Source organism: Pongo abelii, chromosome 4 (assembly GCF_028885655.2).
Source record: "Pongo abelii isolate AG06213 chromosome 4, NHGRI_mPonAbe1-v2.0_pri, whole genome shotgun sequence".
NCBI lineage: Eukaryota > Metazoa > Chordata > Mammalia > Primates > Hominidae > Pongo > Pongo abelii.
Genome location: NC_071989.2, coordinates 116,926,936 through 116,942,616, shown reverse-complemented (window position 1 = coordinate 116,942,616; position 15,681 = coordinate 116,926,936). Strand labels below are relative to the sequence as shown.

At 34.2% G+C, this 15,681-nt stretch overlaps 1 protein-coding gene across 23 annotated transcripts in view; it reads right to left on the bottom strand.

The window, feature by feature from the left end:
- FER (FER tyrosine kinase) overlaps nt 1-15,681 on the bottom strand; it is a 450,919-nt gene that overhangs the window by 247,885 nt on the left and 187,353 nt on the right. For 17 of the 23 annotated variants that reach the window (XR_008525732.2, XM_063724214.1, XM_063724217.1 and 14 more), the window contains one exon: nt 5,330-5,422. The exons of 5 other annotated variants lie outside the window; for them this stretch is intronic. Coding sequence is in view for 16 of the 18 variants with exons in the window: in XM_063724214.1 (XP_063580284.1) it covers nt 5,330-5,422 (93 nt within the window). In the remaining 2 variants the exon portion in view is untranslated. Of the gene's footprint in view, nt 1-5,329; nt 5,423-15,681 lie in introns of those variants that run through there. One more of the 23 variants, XR_008525733.2, reaches the window with a different exon arrangement.

Genomic DNA, 15,681 nt, shown 5'->3' with positions numbered 1-15,681 from the left:
AAGTTATTCCAAATCTAGTTTAGTAATACACTAGGGTGACAAAGAGTAATTCACAAGATTTTAAACATTTCTCAAAAATTCCGTAAGACTCAGCTGGTAGCATGGCCAAGTAGTCTAAGGCACTAGATTAAGATTTGGCCGGGCACAGTGGCTCTATCCTGTAACAGCACTTTGGGAGGCCAAGGTGGGAGAACTGCTTAAGTCAGGAGTTCGAGACCAGCCTGGACAACATAGTGAGGCCCTATCTCTATAAATTTATTTTTATTTTTATTTTTTTGAGATGGAATCTTGATCTGTCACCCAGGCTGGAGTGCAATGGCGTCATCTCTGCTCACTGCAACCTCCGCCTCCTGGGTCCAAGTGATTCTCCTGCCTCAGCCTCCCGAGTAGCTGCGATTACAGGCACGCACCACCCTGCCTGGTTAATTTTTTGTACTTTTAGTGGAGACGGCATTTCACCCTGTTGGCCAGGGTGGTCTCAAAGTCCTGACCTCATGATCTGCCTGCCTGAGCCTCCCAAAGTGCTGAGATTACAGGTGTGAGCCACCACGCCTGGCCCTATAAATTTTTTTTTTTTAATTCCATAGGACCCCTTTTATTTTAAAGCTATGTATTACTTAGGAATTTTGGGAGGGGATGAGAAATCAACTGTTTACAAAAGATGGAAAACACTAGTCTACCGAATGTGCCTGGTGGTAGTAAAAATTATTTGCAGTGAAAGGGAAATGTAATCATACATAGGAAAGTGTATTTTATACCATTTCTAGTTTGATAGTCGAACATAATTTTTTTATTTGTACAGATATACTAAATGTTTAATATAAAATGAAAACAAAAAATAATGTTCTCCCTTCCAGTTTTTTAAAAATTTCTAAATAGTTACCGTTTGAATCTATTGAATTAATTTTAAAATAATGAAAAATAAGATATTCCGAATATTTGTACCTCAGGATCATTTGTGTTCAGGCTAGACAAACAGGATGTAAATTAGTTAAAATAGTGGTTCTGTCTTTGGCACTAAATGACTATCTTTAATTCTACAAATTCTAATTTTTTAGCAGTAAAGCTGAATTGGCAGTTTTTTCATGTACTGGTATCATTAACCAAAAAAAGATACTTCACCTAATATTTACATTCTATAATGAAACTAGCTGTAAAATATTTATTCATAAATTCCTTAACAATTTTTTGTACTACAATATTTGAGAATTTGAATTTGTTTGGTTTCTAGCTAACAATAAAACTGTTCTCTAGGATAGTAACTATAAAGAATTACATGTTAATCAGAGATGAGCATTAGTACACAATTCTTTCTAAAACTTGTATTAAACAAAAATAGACAACTAAGCCAAACTCAAGTATCAGGTTACCTCCACAGCTTCCCATTTCCTGGCCTGTCTTTTTGTACCCCTTCTTGGGTCTCTGATAAGGGACACTATCTTTAGCAAAATATATATTTTATTTTACCTTCCTTTCTTTCTAACAGTTGTGCTTCCTTCAGTACCTTCGGGTTTCCTCCGACTTCTTTTTTGCCGGCTTCTTTTGTTCCCTTACTCATCATTTATTGGTAATAACATGCTTTTCTCTCTTTATTCTTTTTACCCAGTTACTTTTATGATTGTGCCTGTGACTCTCACTCATCCTCTCTCATCATTTTAACACATTTTTGCTATAGTTTCATTTATTCGGTATCAAATATTCTTTCCTTAAACCCATATATTTTACATATAAAATGTGCCACAATATCAATAAGAACACATTTTCATCAATTAACTATATTCAATGCTAAAATCTTATCACACATTGCAACTAAAACTACAACCATATCATTGCAATATGTCAATATGCAACCATATTTCAGTAAATGTAAACATTTATCATCAAGTTGGGATTGCCTGTGTAAACTTAGTATCAGTCTGACATGATCTCTGTCACCTGTTTTAAGCATTTCAGCAAACATATAAACAATAGATTTGTTCCATTACAGTACAAATTATAGAATATCAATTTCAATAAGTCCTTTTAGAAAAATTACATGTAATACTGCAAGTGATTCAAAACTTAATTTTCCTAAACATGACAGAATTCAGTGTATGAGAGTGATAGAATGCAAAAAATCTTTATTTTCCCTTGTTTATCACTCTATTACATATTAATAAATGGGGGGAAAATGCAACTTAAGACCTTAAGAATAACAGAAGACAACTGATATATTTAAAATGTATACTATTTAACCTGAACTTAACAACATGCCTTGATTAAAGGAAGTACAAGGCCACTTTTCTAGACTCAAAAGAGAACACTAAAAAATACAAATAGTTCACATCATGCACGAAAATAGCTACATTCCCCTATGCCACTGGTGGAAGCCAAGCATTATAACACTATATTACAAATGATGTACAACTTAACATAACTGAATGATGTTTCTAAAAAGCAAGCAAGCAAGCAAATCTTACTTACAATATTACTCTATATAAAGGAAGCACATTTTTATTTTCTAATATTTTGATTTTCTAAATTCTAGTACAAAGTAATTCTAAAATTGAAATAGCATCCATGTCAATAGAGTGTAGAAAATATGAATTTTAAGGAGACTGCTGTTGAATAATTTAATAATTCTTCTGATATCTATATAAAGAACAAACCATTTGAACCAAAATGTGCTTTATTTTTGTTTTAAAGAATATTTTTCAAAGACTGCTACTATCAGACGAGCATTATTTACTCCATATATCAGTGATACAACTAGTATTCATGAGTGGCTGTAAGCTGGAACAAGCGATTTGCTCAGCCACTCATTATAGAAATTCTGCAGTAGATAGATGGCCCTAGAAAAAGGGCAATATTCTTGACATGACTGGAACAGATCTCATTAAATATAATATGGTTTGAAAGACTTTCAGTTGGAATGGACCCTCATGATTGCCAGTAGGCTTTTAAAATATGTAATTAATACTGTCTAACATCTCTAGGCCTTGGCTTCAGAAGCAGTCTCTGAAAAATAGTTCTCAATGCAAAATTATAACCTCCTTAAGATGGGAAGATGCTAGATGTGACTGTAGCCTCAGTAATCTGAGATACTAATAATAAGGATTTTAACCCCTTTGGTACACTGGAAAGGATAGCACGTGCTTGTAGCTGATATAACATATTAAAATATTATTCTGATCATAACAATAAATATTAAACATCTGATGACATCAAATACCATATTCAGATGAAAACAAATTCTGCTATCAGCTAAAGTCTTAAGTTCTTTCTTCTATCAAGACTGTTGATCTAAGCATTCCATTAGACTGTCTTTAAAGGGAGCTCTACATTTTAAAGATACTGTTAAAAACAGAGGTAAATCGTTATGTCACGTCCAGTAAAAATACCATTGTGATTAATTCTAATTTCATTTTCCTATATATAATGCATTTGCTTTACTTTATCTAAAATTATGCTTTAACATTCTAATTTTTGTATGTTTATTTGCATAAACAGTGATTCATACTTATTGCATTTTAAAGATTTTAAGTTAAATATGCTTCCATATACAAAAGAATGAATTTGAACTCTTAGAGGGGCCGAGGAGGGAGGATCACTTGAGCTCAGGAACTCAACACCAGCCTGGGTAATAGACTGAAACCTCATCTCAAAAATAAATTAATTAAATAAATAAATAAAAATTTGAACCTGTACCTCACTCCATATACAAAAATTAACTAATAATAAACAAAGATATAAGTGGAAGAATAAAACTCTAAGAAGAAAACAAACAAAGATGAATTATCAGCATAACCTTGGATTAGACAATTTTTTTTTGACACCAAAAGCACACACAGTCAAGGAAAAAATAAATTGCTCTTCATCAAAATAAAAAACTTAGGTGTGTTAAAGGACATTATCAAGAAAGTGAAAAAAAATCCAAAGGGTGAGAAAAAACATTTGTAGATTATATGTATAAGAAGCTTATTTTCAGAATATATGCTCTTACAACTCAATAATAAATAAGCAATTTTAAAATGTGCAAAGAATATTAATAAACACATCTCCAAAGAACACATATAAGCTGCCAATAAGAACATGAAAAAATGCTCAACATCATTAGTCATTAGGAAAATGGAAATTAAAACTACAGTAAGATACTACTTCACGCCCACTAAAATGCCTATAACATGAAAACATTTAAAATAACAATTGTTGGCAAGAATGTGGAGAAATCAAAATATTCATATATTGCTAATGGGAATGTAAAATGGTACAATTACTATGAAAAACAGTTTGGCAGTTCCTCAAAAGCTTAAATAGAGAATTATTACCATATAACCCAGAAATTCTACTCCTGGGTACACACCCAAGAGAACTGAAAACATATACACATAAAAACACTTGAAAACGAACATTCATAGCAGCATTATTTATAATAGCCAACAAGCTGAAACAACCAAATGTCCATCAGCTGATGAATAGATAGACAATATGTGGTAAATATATACCATGGAGTATTATCCAGTCACAAAAAGGAATGAAGTACTGTCACATTGTATGACATGGATGAACCTTGGAAGAATTATAAATGAAAGAAACTACATGCAAAAGGTCACATATTGTATGATTTTATTTATGTGAAATATCCAGTGTAGGTAAATCCATCAGGACCAGAATTAGACTAGTACTTGTTAGGGGTGTATACACTGGAGTGCCTGTGTGTATTTGAGGGGGAAAAAAAAACTCCTTCTCCAAATAAGATTAATGCTTTAGAGAAACCCTTCTGTGTGTTTGTTCATGTGTATGAGATAGCCAAACTGCTGTTACTAAAGATAACTAATACTCTAGCACTACTGTGATATGCCAAACCCACATTTCAATGATTAATCTATCAGACTTCAATTTTATAATCAAAATGTTCTTTAAAATATAAATATACATATAAACAAATACATTTTAAAAATATACATAGTAATCCCTACTGTAAAAAGGTTATGTTTCACTAGAATTGTTTATACTATTCTTCCAGTAAGACCTCAAAGTACATAAAATGTTTCTCATAATTATTTGTATATTGTAAAGGAAGCCTATAATTCAAGTTTATTTCTGTCTTCCCTATGTCAATGTTACATGGGATTTTACTATATACATATATAGACAGATGCATATGCACACAAAAAGTTAAATTATACACTTATCTTTCCATTTGTAAGTGCAAATTTATATATGTATATACATATATATGCGCGCACACACACACACACACATATATATATATATATATTCATTAGTGCATCAGAAAGAAGCTAGACAATGACCATTTTCAGTAGCACAGAGAGTTAATCCTACTTACTGCTGAAGAGCCCAGTGCAGATTTTGGAGACCTAATTATTCCAGCAATTGAATGACGAATAGATTCAAATTTGGATAGCCTCTCCTTTCTTTCCTGGAGGGATTAAGAAACAAGCCTTCAGCAACAGTAAACTATCCAATATGTATAGACATTTATGTATTTATGTACTTATCCACAGCTTATCCATCATGTCTTCCAACTAAATAAAATATAAACTTCCTGACATTCAAGACAACAAATAACCAAATACACATAAACTCTGTAGCATTTTACTTTACTGACCCCTCAACAAATGTTTTGATTTGGGGGAAACAATAAGAAAGAAATAGAAATTCATATAGTGATTCATATAGAATTCATACAGATGAAAACAAGAAATACAAAGGAAATTCACAGAAAACCAAGTATTAATTAACACATGCAAAAAAGAACACAAGCTATAAGGAACCTATTTAACATAGACTATTTCAGATAGGACTATAGCTGTGAGGGAATTCAAATAAGAAAAAATAATCACAAAAAAAAAAAACAGGAAGAAAAGTATATGGAACACATTTTTTAAAGGTGAATTTCACTTCAGTACCTAGGAAGTTTCCCAAAGATTCACATGATGATGATGACCATCATGATGATCCTGATGATAAGGAGGAGAAAGGCGGGTGGGAGGAGGATGAAGTAAAATAAGAAGGTAATGGCAGACCTACCTACCACCAATCCTACGAAATACAGATTGCTATTTGCCACACAATGCGTATTTCTGAATATCATATACCATAATGAAGAAAACTTTTCCTAAAATCTCAAATCTTTAGATCCATTTTATAAACATAAGTGAATGGGGTAGGTAAGGGGGCAGAAAAAAAATCAAAACTAGGACATAAGAAGGGCACCAAGAGCAAAGCATGTGTGGTTTGGTAATGGAAGCATTGGTCAATTTTCCAATGACGACTACATTTCAACTGCTAATCAGCAGCAGACAAAAGAACAAGAGATCCTTTTGTCAAGCACACTAATTCTGTATGTCTTCCAGCATTAGTGAAGCCAAATTTTACTTCTAGAAAACAAGTAAGTAGGTCACAAATAACATCTTTTGTCTCTTTTGTCTCCAATACCGAGGGTATATCTCTGTAACAGTAAATGTAGATATCTTGGCCACATGCTTTCTCCCAAAACCCTTTGGTAATATCAAAACAAAACATTTTCTAAGTGGGTAATACTAAAATTACCCAATGGATTAGAATTATCTAATGGAGAGGTCCAGTTAGGGGATAAAGAAAACTTTAAAAATTGCTCCCTTATATTAAGTTACAAAGCATAACATATTGTGTGTTAGACAGGATACAATTAGTGAAAACATCTTTTCATATGAAGGTTCTTTATAGATAGGTTGGCCTAAAAATATATTATCAAAAGTAATAATAATGAGATCGTAAGTGTCATATAGTAGCAATCAAAATGCAAATAGGGTTAATAAAACATTCCAACCAGTGCCAGATCATTTGGTGCCCAGATTTCTACAAATAAAACATGAAACTCACTTGCCATGTAGTTCCTGTCTATGTAACATCTAGTATCAGCTTTAAATTACAGTCTACCTAATAACACATCAGACTGTGCTGAATTCATTGCCAGGTTGATTTTTACATCAAAGAATCAGATGGCTACTTTTAAAAATTAAAATTAAAAAACTTCCCTTCAATTGCCGTGAATACAATGCCTAAGTTTGCTTTTAGGCCTGGCAGGGCTGGTGATGATACACTCATTTTACTCATCTCAAGTAATGGCAAGATACATTTTCCAGATAAAGGAGGTGTAGGAATTAGTTCTGGTAAAAGGATGGCCCCTCACAATGGAGGTAGTAGGGGACTAATGAAGGGGTGAAGGGAGAAGCAATGTTATTAAATAACACCTGATATTATAAAATAATATTCTGATGAGATGCTCAGAAAAAGTGCTGTAAGTACAGCTACTACCTTGGCTTGAAAGAAAAGTTCTAGGTACAGTATCAGTTTCACATCTCATTTAAGAATAGTTTTTCATTATTTTAAAATTAAATGAGACAGTGTGTGTGTGTGTGTGTATATATATATACACATACACATAAAACTAAGAGATTGGTTCATAATAATTACAAGTTTATCTATTATCAATTAAAAAGAACTCTATGCCAGGCTTGGTGGTTCATGCCTGTAATTCCAGCAATTTGGGTGGCTGAGTGGGGAGTATTGCTTGAACCCAGGAGTTTGAGACCAGCCTCGGCAACACAGTGAGACCCCATCTCTACAAATAGTTTTTAAAAATTAGCCAGACATGGTAGCGTGTGCCTCTAGTCCCAGCTGCTCAGGAGGCTGAGGTGAGAGGATGGCTTGAGCCCAAGAGGTTGAGGTTGCAGTGAGGCCAGACTGTACCACTGTACTCCAGCCTGGGCAACAGAGCAAGACCCTGACTCAAAACAAACAAAAAATAAAAACAAACAGAAAAACTCTATTTAAAAAAACTTAAATTACTTAAAGTAAAATCATACCTATCAAGTTTTGAAATTATCCTTCATTAGAAAATTGCAGTGAAAAAGGCTCTTTCACTGCAATATTCCATTAGTGCCCCCATCCCCTGCGCACTAAACCACAAAGACATAAAGGGCAAGAATTAAGGTTCTGCTGATTGGAGTGGCTCTGACAAAGATCAAACGCTCTAACCAATGACTGCCTATCTGGCTGCTGTAGAAAGTGACAACCAAAAGGCATATAACAGTTCTCAAAGTGAGGTTCTGAAAGGGGGCACTAAGGTAAAGGAATAAGGTTCTTGAAGTCAGAAGGGATAAAGAGTATGAGTCTGAGCAAATTACTCAACTATCCTGGCTCTCAGTTTCCACATCAGAAAAAAGAAAGGCACTAGGCTAGATAAAATTTTCATCTCAAAAATTCTGTAACTTTTGTCCAACTCCCCATCATTTGCGTTGCTCTGATCATTAATGAAAACCCCAGAGAAGAGTTTCATGGTACCAGGCTGGCAATCAGTACTTTCCTTAGAGCACTTAGTCACAGTTCGCCTGAGGTACCCTTAGAATATGAACCAATGAGAAGGCTGAACTATCGTGAAAGGAAGACCTTTATTGTTGTTGTTAATAACGGGTCTTTAAAACAAAAACTGAATATTATTTCTCACAGACTTTTGTAAATAAACCCAATCTAATAACATTCTTGGACAGAACAATGAAAGTGATTATTTGGCTCTGTAGGAACAGCCAGCTACTTATTAAAATCAGGAGGCAATAAGAATCAAGAAAAATATAATATTCATGCTCAAACTCCAGGCTGAGTGCCAAATATCTTAAGGGCTTCTTATGCAAAGCAGCCATAAAATTCAGAGGGATTTTGTGAGAAATAACTACAGGGAAATTATAACCCCAGAGAAGACTACCTTCTGAAAAAATTCTACATTATAGCTCATAATGTAAATGAAATACTGTAAATATCAGTATGTCCTTCATTTAAAAAAAATGCATTTATAAGTAAGTAACCTAAGGTTTTGAAAATGCTGATTTGCTGGGCACAATGAAAGATAGATAGCTTCTATTCCCATCAGGATACAGAATTTCAGTATTAAAACAGTTTCTAAATGATTTGTTTTAGCAACAGGGTTTCTGACTAAAGGCAAATCATTTTACAAGTATTCACTCTCTAGTAACTTAGTCTATCATGCTGTCTTTTCTCTTTGATGCTTGCATATTAAGAATATTTATTAAAAGAAAGAAAACCCCCTTGCTAAATCAAGCATATTCATTTTCTGAAATAATGAAATTAGAAACCAAATGCACAAAACAAACATCTGAATGATTATTAAGATCTTGTTTTAAAACAACAATGCTAAGGAAACCTAGAGTAAAACAGAATAGAGTACAGTGAGATCCAGGTTGTAAAATGTCATAAATCATTCTTTTTGCTTTCTTTACTCTGTATCTCTTAAGTAAGATGTCTCTAGGGAAATAAGATCCAAGAAGAAGGCTATAATTAGCTCCCATCCTATTCAATAGCCAGTTCACGTTGCATGGTGTTTTTCCCAAATGTGTGACCAAAATGGCTAAACATATATTTTTTTAAAGACTACTTTTTAGAACAGTCTTAGGTTCATAGCATAAGCAGGAGGAAGGAACGGATTTTCTCATATGTCCTCTGCCCCCACACATGCACAGCCTCCACCATTATCAACATCTCCCTCCAAAGTGTTGCCTGTGTTACAGTTGAGAACCTTCATTGACACATCATTATCACTCAAGAGTCCATAGTTTTCATTAGGGTTTGCTCTTATTGCTGTACATTCTATGGGTTTGGACAAATGTTTAACAACATGTAGCCAACACTGTCCTAAAGATCCTCTGTGCTCTGCCTATTCATCCATCCTTCACCAAAATATGTTTTTTGTAAATTATCCAGTACTACAAGATGCACATCAACCAGCTTCCTGATGAGCGTCTCATTGATACAACAACTTAAGAGCTGATAGACTTTGCTCAGTAAACAACTGTGTAATTTGCTTGTATGAAAAATCATAACTATTATAAATTAAATTATCAAGGTATCTTAACTAAGATTCTGCTTTTAATACACTTTAGGGACATAACGATACAACAGTAAATTTTTCTACTTGACTTAAACTAATAAATTGTGAGACAAGGAATACCTTATAATGAGAGTGAAAGTATTACATCCCTAAGCATTTTTGTAACAGCTATATTAACGAATATCTCATAATTCCAAGATCTGGACCATCTCTGAGTCTGTCTACTTTCTTGCCTATGGGTCAAATTTCTCACTTTTTGGTGTGTCATATAATCTTTGATTGTAGGCCAGTTTGTGTAAAAGAACAGTAGAGTCTGAATTCAAGAATATTTTCCTCAAGAAATGGGCATACCCACTCCTTTTTTTGTCAGGCTGCTGGAGAGTTGGAGCTGTAGTTAATAAGCTGGGTCTAGCCTTTGCTACAGTTTTAGTTTAAATCAATTGCCACAGCCTTCAAATACTTTGAGAGAGATCAGTTTTCCTTCATCCAGAAATAAAGCTGAGCCATGATGAGATTCTAGCATCCTCCCTCAGCTTCAAAGCTGATCCACCAGCTTTAGGAAATACAGGAGATCTCTCCCAGCTTTATAGCCTCTTGGGTGGGAGAGAGAAGTCTCTTTGCTCTCACCCACTACTTTATGTACCTAAGAAGACAACTTTCAGCTCTAATACCCATTCCCCAGCCTAGTCTTTGGAGGGCCATTGCCCTAGACTGTGAAGACCCAGAATTCCCTACAGAGAATCAGTTTGGGAAGGGGCTCTTATATTCTTTTGTAAGTGAAAGCCTAGAGTACTCAGTTTTTCTGCCTGAACTCCTCCCCACCCCCACACCCCTCACCAGAAACACACCCCACACACCACCATTCTGATGTATTGAGGATTTCATTTGAAGTATCTCTCAAGTCTCCTTCTCTGATCTACTGCTTCACCCAGTGAAAACACTTGAGTAAGAGTAGGTGGGTAGATAGTGCTTTGCTTTGTGGGTTAGGCTCCTCTAGATTCTAATCTTTCACATCAGCCTACACCTGATGCTACAAATCTCTTAAAAACTTTTGAGGATTTATCTGCTCATACAGTTCCACCGAGGATGGAAGTAATCATGGGTCTATTTTTTCCTATAAAAGGCCTGTCACTTTCTGGATGTAGGTTCATTTAGGTTTACTTCTGTCCTTAGCTGTCTGATGAGGTTTCTAAAAACTATTATTTTGTAGCTTATTTTGGTTGTTAGGAAGAAATGATGGTCTCTTGTGACTTTCCATATCCAACCTGGATATAAATTTCTTATGCTTTTCATTAAGGCCAGTAATTTACTTAACACTAGTCATCATTTTACTTTCCTTTATTTATAAAGCAGGAAAACACAAAAACATCTTTTATGGTTATTCACTAAAAAGTCCATCAAAAAGACCACTAATTTGTCAAAAGCTACAGATTTGATTTTGACTACCATTTTCTATGACAGTCAATTACTACACAGTTAAAGGCTACATTCCTCAGAAAATAATTTAACAGGTTAAAGACCAAATGTCTCAAAAGTTTGATGTGTTATTTTGTGGGGTTTTGTTTTGTTTTGTTTTCCTTTATTGATGAGTTTCAGGGGATAGAGAGGATAAGTTTTATGGGTTTTGTATTTGTTGCAGAGGACCTCACAAGGACACAATAAAGACTACTAAGTATATATTTCATTTTTGTAAATGTTTTAAGTTTCCAACTTTATCTAAAAAGTTTCTGAATGGTTTTAATGTTTAGTATTCTTGTACTGCACATGCATCAATAATACTCTTATCAGAGCTCCTTTTGTTACTGGAACTAGTAACTGGGAACATTTGGAGTTTCAAGTCCTCAGTCAAGATTTTATTTATTAGAATGGAATCAGAAACTTAAGAACCTAAACGAAAATCCTAAGACTTAATAAAAATATAGAAAAATTAAAATTTTTAAATAAAGAAATATGGTGGTTATAATATTGTACTTCTTTTATCAGCTAATAAAATCCAACCAGGAGATGCATTTTAGAAAGAAGTCAGTCAGATTCTAAGTGCTTGTCCCATCCTCAGCCTCTCTGAGAGAAACTGTCACACTATGGGACATCAGTACCTCCTGCCTGAGAATGAAGTCAATACAAAAGAAGGTACAGCTGCGAAATGAAAACAAATTTTTGACGTCATGGTTTGAACTTCTGTGTATATCCAGCTACATGACTGGGTATATAGTAAGGCTTTATATATACCCAGTCATGTAAGTAAGGCTTTCCTGGAATATCAATTACTAATTAAAGATTTTCAATAAGCAACTTCAAATGTCACAATGATCACTAACAAAACAATACACTAACTTACATTTTTAGGTTTTAGACACATTTAATTTTAATAGGAAAAGAAATCTTTTATATTGATATATATTAATGTAGATTAAACATTCTTTATAAACTAAACACATATGTTGTGATAATTATTCTCACTTATTCCCATTAATTTAACAGTTTCAGCACATAACAAATAAAACAACTGCTCAAAAGTATGGAAAAACCCTAGTTTAAATGGCCATTAATAGATGTCATAGTACAAAAGGTTCTGTAGTCCCATAGATTTTAGAAATGCACAGTTAAACAAATTTAAACAGATTCATTAATGCAATATGTCTCAGAGTCTTAATAATGAACTACTACTTGCATCTTTTGGGAGAGGAAATATTCTGCAAGAAGGTGCTGTCACAAAGCTTTCAATCTGTAGGGGTGGGAGGGGAAACATTTTTGTCCACTCTACATCAGTCATGGCTTTGTCTTGGACACTATCATCACATGGAATAGCTCTAAATTCAAGTTCCCCTCTTTCTGGCCACAATCTCCTATCCCATCAGTTTGCTTTCAACCAGTTCTGCTGTAACCATTTTTCAGTCTCACTGGAACTCTCAAGTCTTGCAGTCTCCTACTTTCTCCCAATCAATCATCTTCTCTTCTCTTCTCTCTTTATCTAACTTAGATGCCATGCTACATCATTTTCAATGATGCTCTTGCCAATATTCCAAATTCCCTTGCTACCCTGTCTCTTAGGTGCTCCCTTGTGGCAAAATTCAACCCTGGATGGATCCAACTATCTGCTCTCTCTGAGTTCACACCCAAGCAACTAAACACTGTTACTGAGTATCACATGATTACTAACTTCAAATGGGCCCTAAATATCTGGCCAACTCATTTCTTATTTTCCACTGTCATTGTCAACCATTTCAAACTTTTCTATGTCTAAAACAACCTTTTTCCATACCTTCTAGCTTCTTTAGAATTAACAAAGGTAGGAACCTCTTCATTTTGCTTTTTCAAAGCTATAAACTTCTCTACCTATTGTAATCTCCTTCCTTTTTTTGAAACATGAGGCAGATAACTCCCATCTTAGGATTACCACTCTACTTAACTTTGGATCTCATTGCTTCCTGACCTCCTAAGAATCTTACACCTTACAAGAACCTAACGGATCTCTGAGGTACTGTCAACCATCCCTTCTCAAATGGTTCTTTCCCATCAGCCCATCAGTTTTTACGTGTGTGTGTGTGTGTGTGTGTGTGTGTGTGTGTGTGAGACAGGAAAAAAAAAGGAGGGAAGAGAGTAGGAAATAAAAGAAGGAAAGAGCAGAAGAAAGGGAAGGATGAACCCCTCCCTTCACCACATATTCTGTTCCAGCTACTGCTTGTCCTTTATAAAAAAAAAATTCCTAAAAGAGTTATATATGCTCACTGTCTCCATTTTCTCTACTCCCACTCATTCCTCAATCTGCTCTTATTTGGCTGTCACCCCATAACTACACCCCATAACTACATAACTAACAACTAAGCAGATGGTCTTAGGAAACCAACAGACTCCATTTCACCAATCTAACAGACACATTTTCCACTTCTCTTACTTGACGTCTCAACACAATTCCACTCTATTGACCATATATGCCTACATGAAACATTTATTCCCCTACCACACTATCCTCCAACCTCTCAGACTACACATTCTCAGTTTCTTCAGCAGGCTCACCCTCCTCTATCAGGTCATTAAATGGTAATGTGATTCTAGACTCTACTGATTCCAGGTTTCTTCTTTTCTCACTCTGTACTTTCTCCCTAGGTAATCTCTTTTATGTCTCAACTTCAATTACCACCTGAACCAAGTCCACTCACAAATTTAAATCTGCAACTTAAACTTTTTTCATTGAGCTCCAAACTTGAATGTTGAAACATCCGTGTGACTTCTATTTAGATATCGCAAAAGGTAGATAAAAGTCAATATATTACTGAACTCATAATTCCCAAAGCTGGCCTTTTATCAGTTTCCCGTTTCAATGAATGGTACTACTACCTCTGTTATACAAGCCAGATATCTGGAGGCCCAAGCACACACTCACAATATAATCTAAGCTATAAGAAGGCAGGGGATTTATTGGTTTCCTAACTCAAATTATTAAAATATTAAAATAAATGCTATATATTCATGATGAAGTTAAGCAAGACAGGAGCTATTAGACATCATTTAAATAGTAAATAAAAGGGAATATATTTACTTGAACTTTTGTTTTCTGCTAAGAAACCTCAAATGACACATAAGAAAAAAATGAAATTAAAGTACTCAAATTTAACCCAAGTCATTCCAATTATAGGTAATCTTTTTAACTCAGACTGATTTTAAGAATCTGTAGTTATCCCTATTTAAATAGTAGGAAATTCTCAAAAACAACAGAGGAATACTATCTTGGGAGTTAAAAGATATTTTCCTTTGCATTTTTCAAAAAGATTGATTTTTCTAATTATTTTAATTTGAAAACTAACTTGTTGTACTTATAAATAGCTAAAAGTGTTAATACAGAGAATATTTAACTTCGTTCAAGAAAGCCCTAGTACATACCTAGAAATAAACATGTATTATTTAATCCCGACATTACCAATTACCAAATCTTATAAATAACACCTCCAGGGCTTAATTTTTATCAATATGAATGTAAGTTAGAAATCTTAGGACCAGGTCTCTATTTCTATGTAATAGGCTCTGGTCTGCTTGAGTTAATAAAGTACCCATGAGAACTGTTGTACACTGGGTATTTTCAGAAGTTCATTAACTATTACGTCAACAGGCAATAAGCATAGGAGAATCAATATGAAATAAACAACATAATAAACCACTGGCCTAGAGCAGCCATTGTGTAACTCCAAACATCAGACTTATAACCATGAAGATATCTGATTAAGAGTCATCATCCAAACTACAATTATTCATCTAAAAATTAAGAATGGGTACTCACCAAATAACTGTATCAAAGGTTTAGCAAAATTATTAAAGGTAAAATAATAGCCATTGTTATTTAAAACTGTATTTTTTATATTAAGCAGAATCATTTTCCTTGAATAAAAAGTTTAAATATTGAGAATTTGAAAATCCCCTCAATCCCCTTGCTCCCAATGAATCCCCAGGTATTTTCCAAATAGTGTGAGCCAGGACTGTGAGCCCTAGAAATACTAAGTGATTTGCTGAACGTCATGTGGTCAAGCAGCCGAAATTTAAATTCAGCTTTAATACAAATTTTTTGCTATTAATCATTATGCTATGTTGCCTGCCTTGAATAGTTCTTGCAAGACACAAACCTCATATTTCCCAAGGACTCTTTCCCAAACCACTCAAAAAGTAATGCTGTTTAAAGTCTGCTCAATAAATGTATATTTAATTTCTCCAATAATGTAATAAACAGAGGACTTTCTGGTCCCATAATACAGACGTAAACACTTGATTCAGAATCTATGTTCTAGGCCTGGCTTTGACTC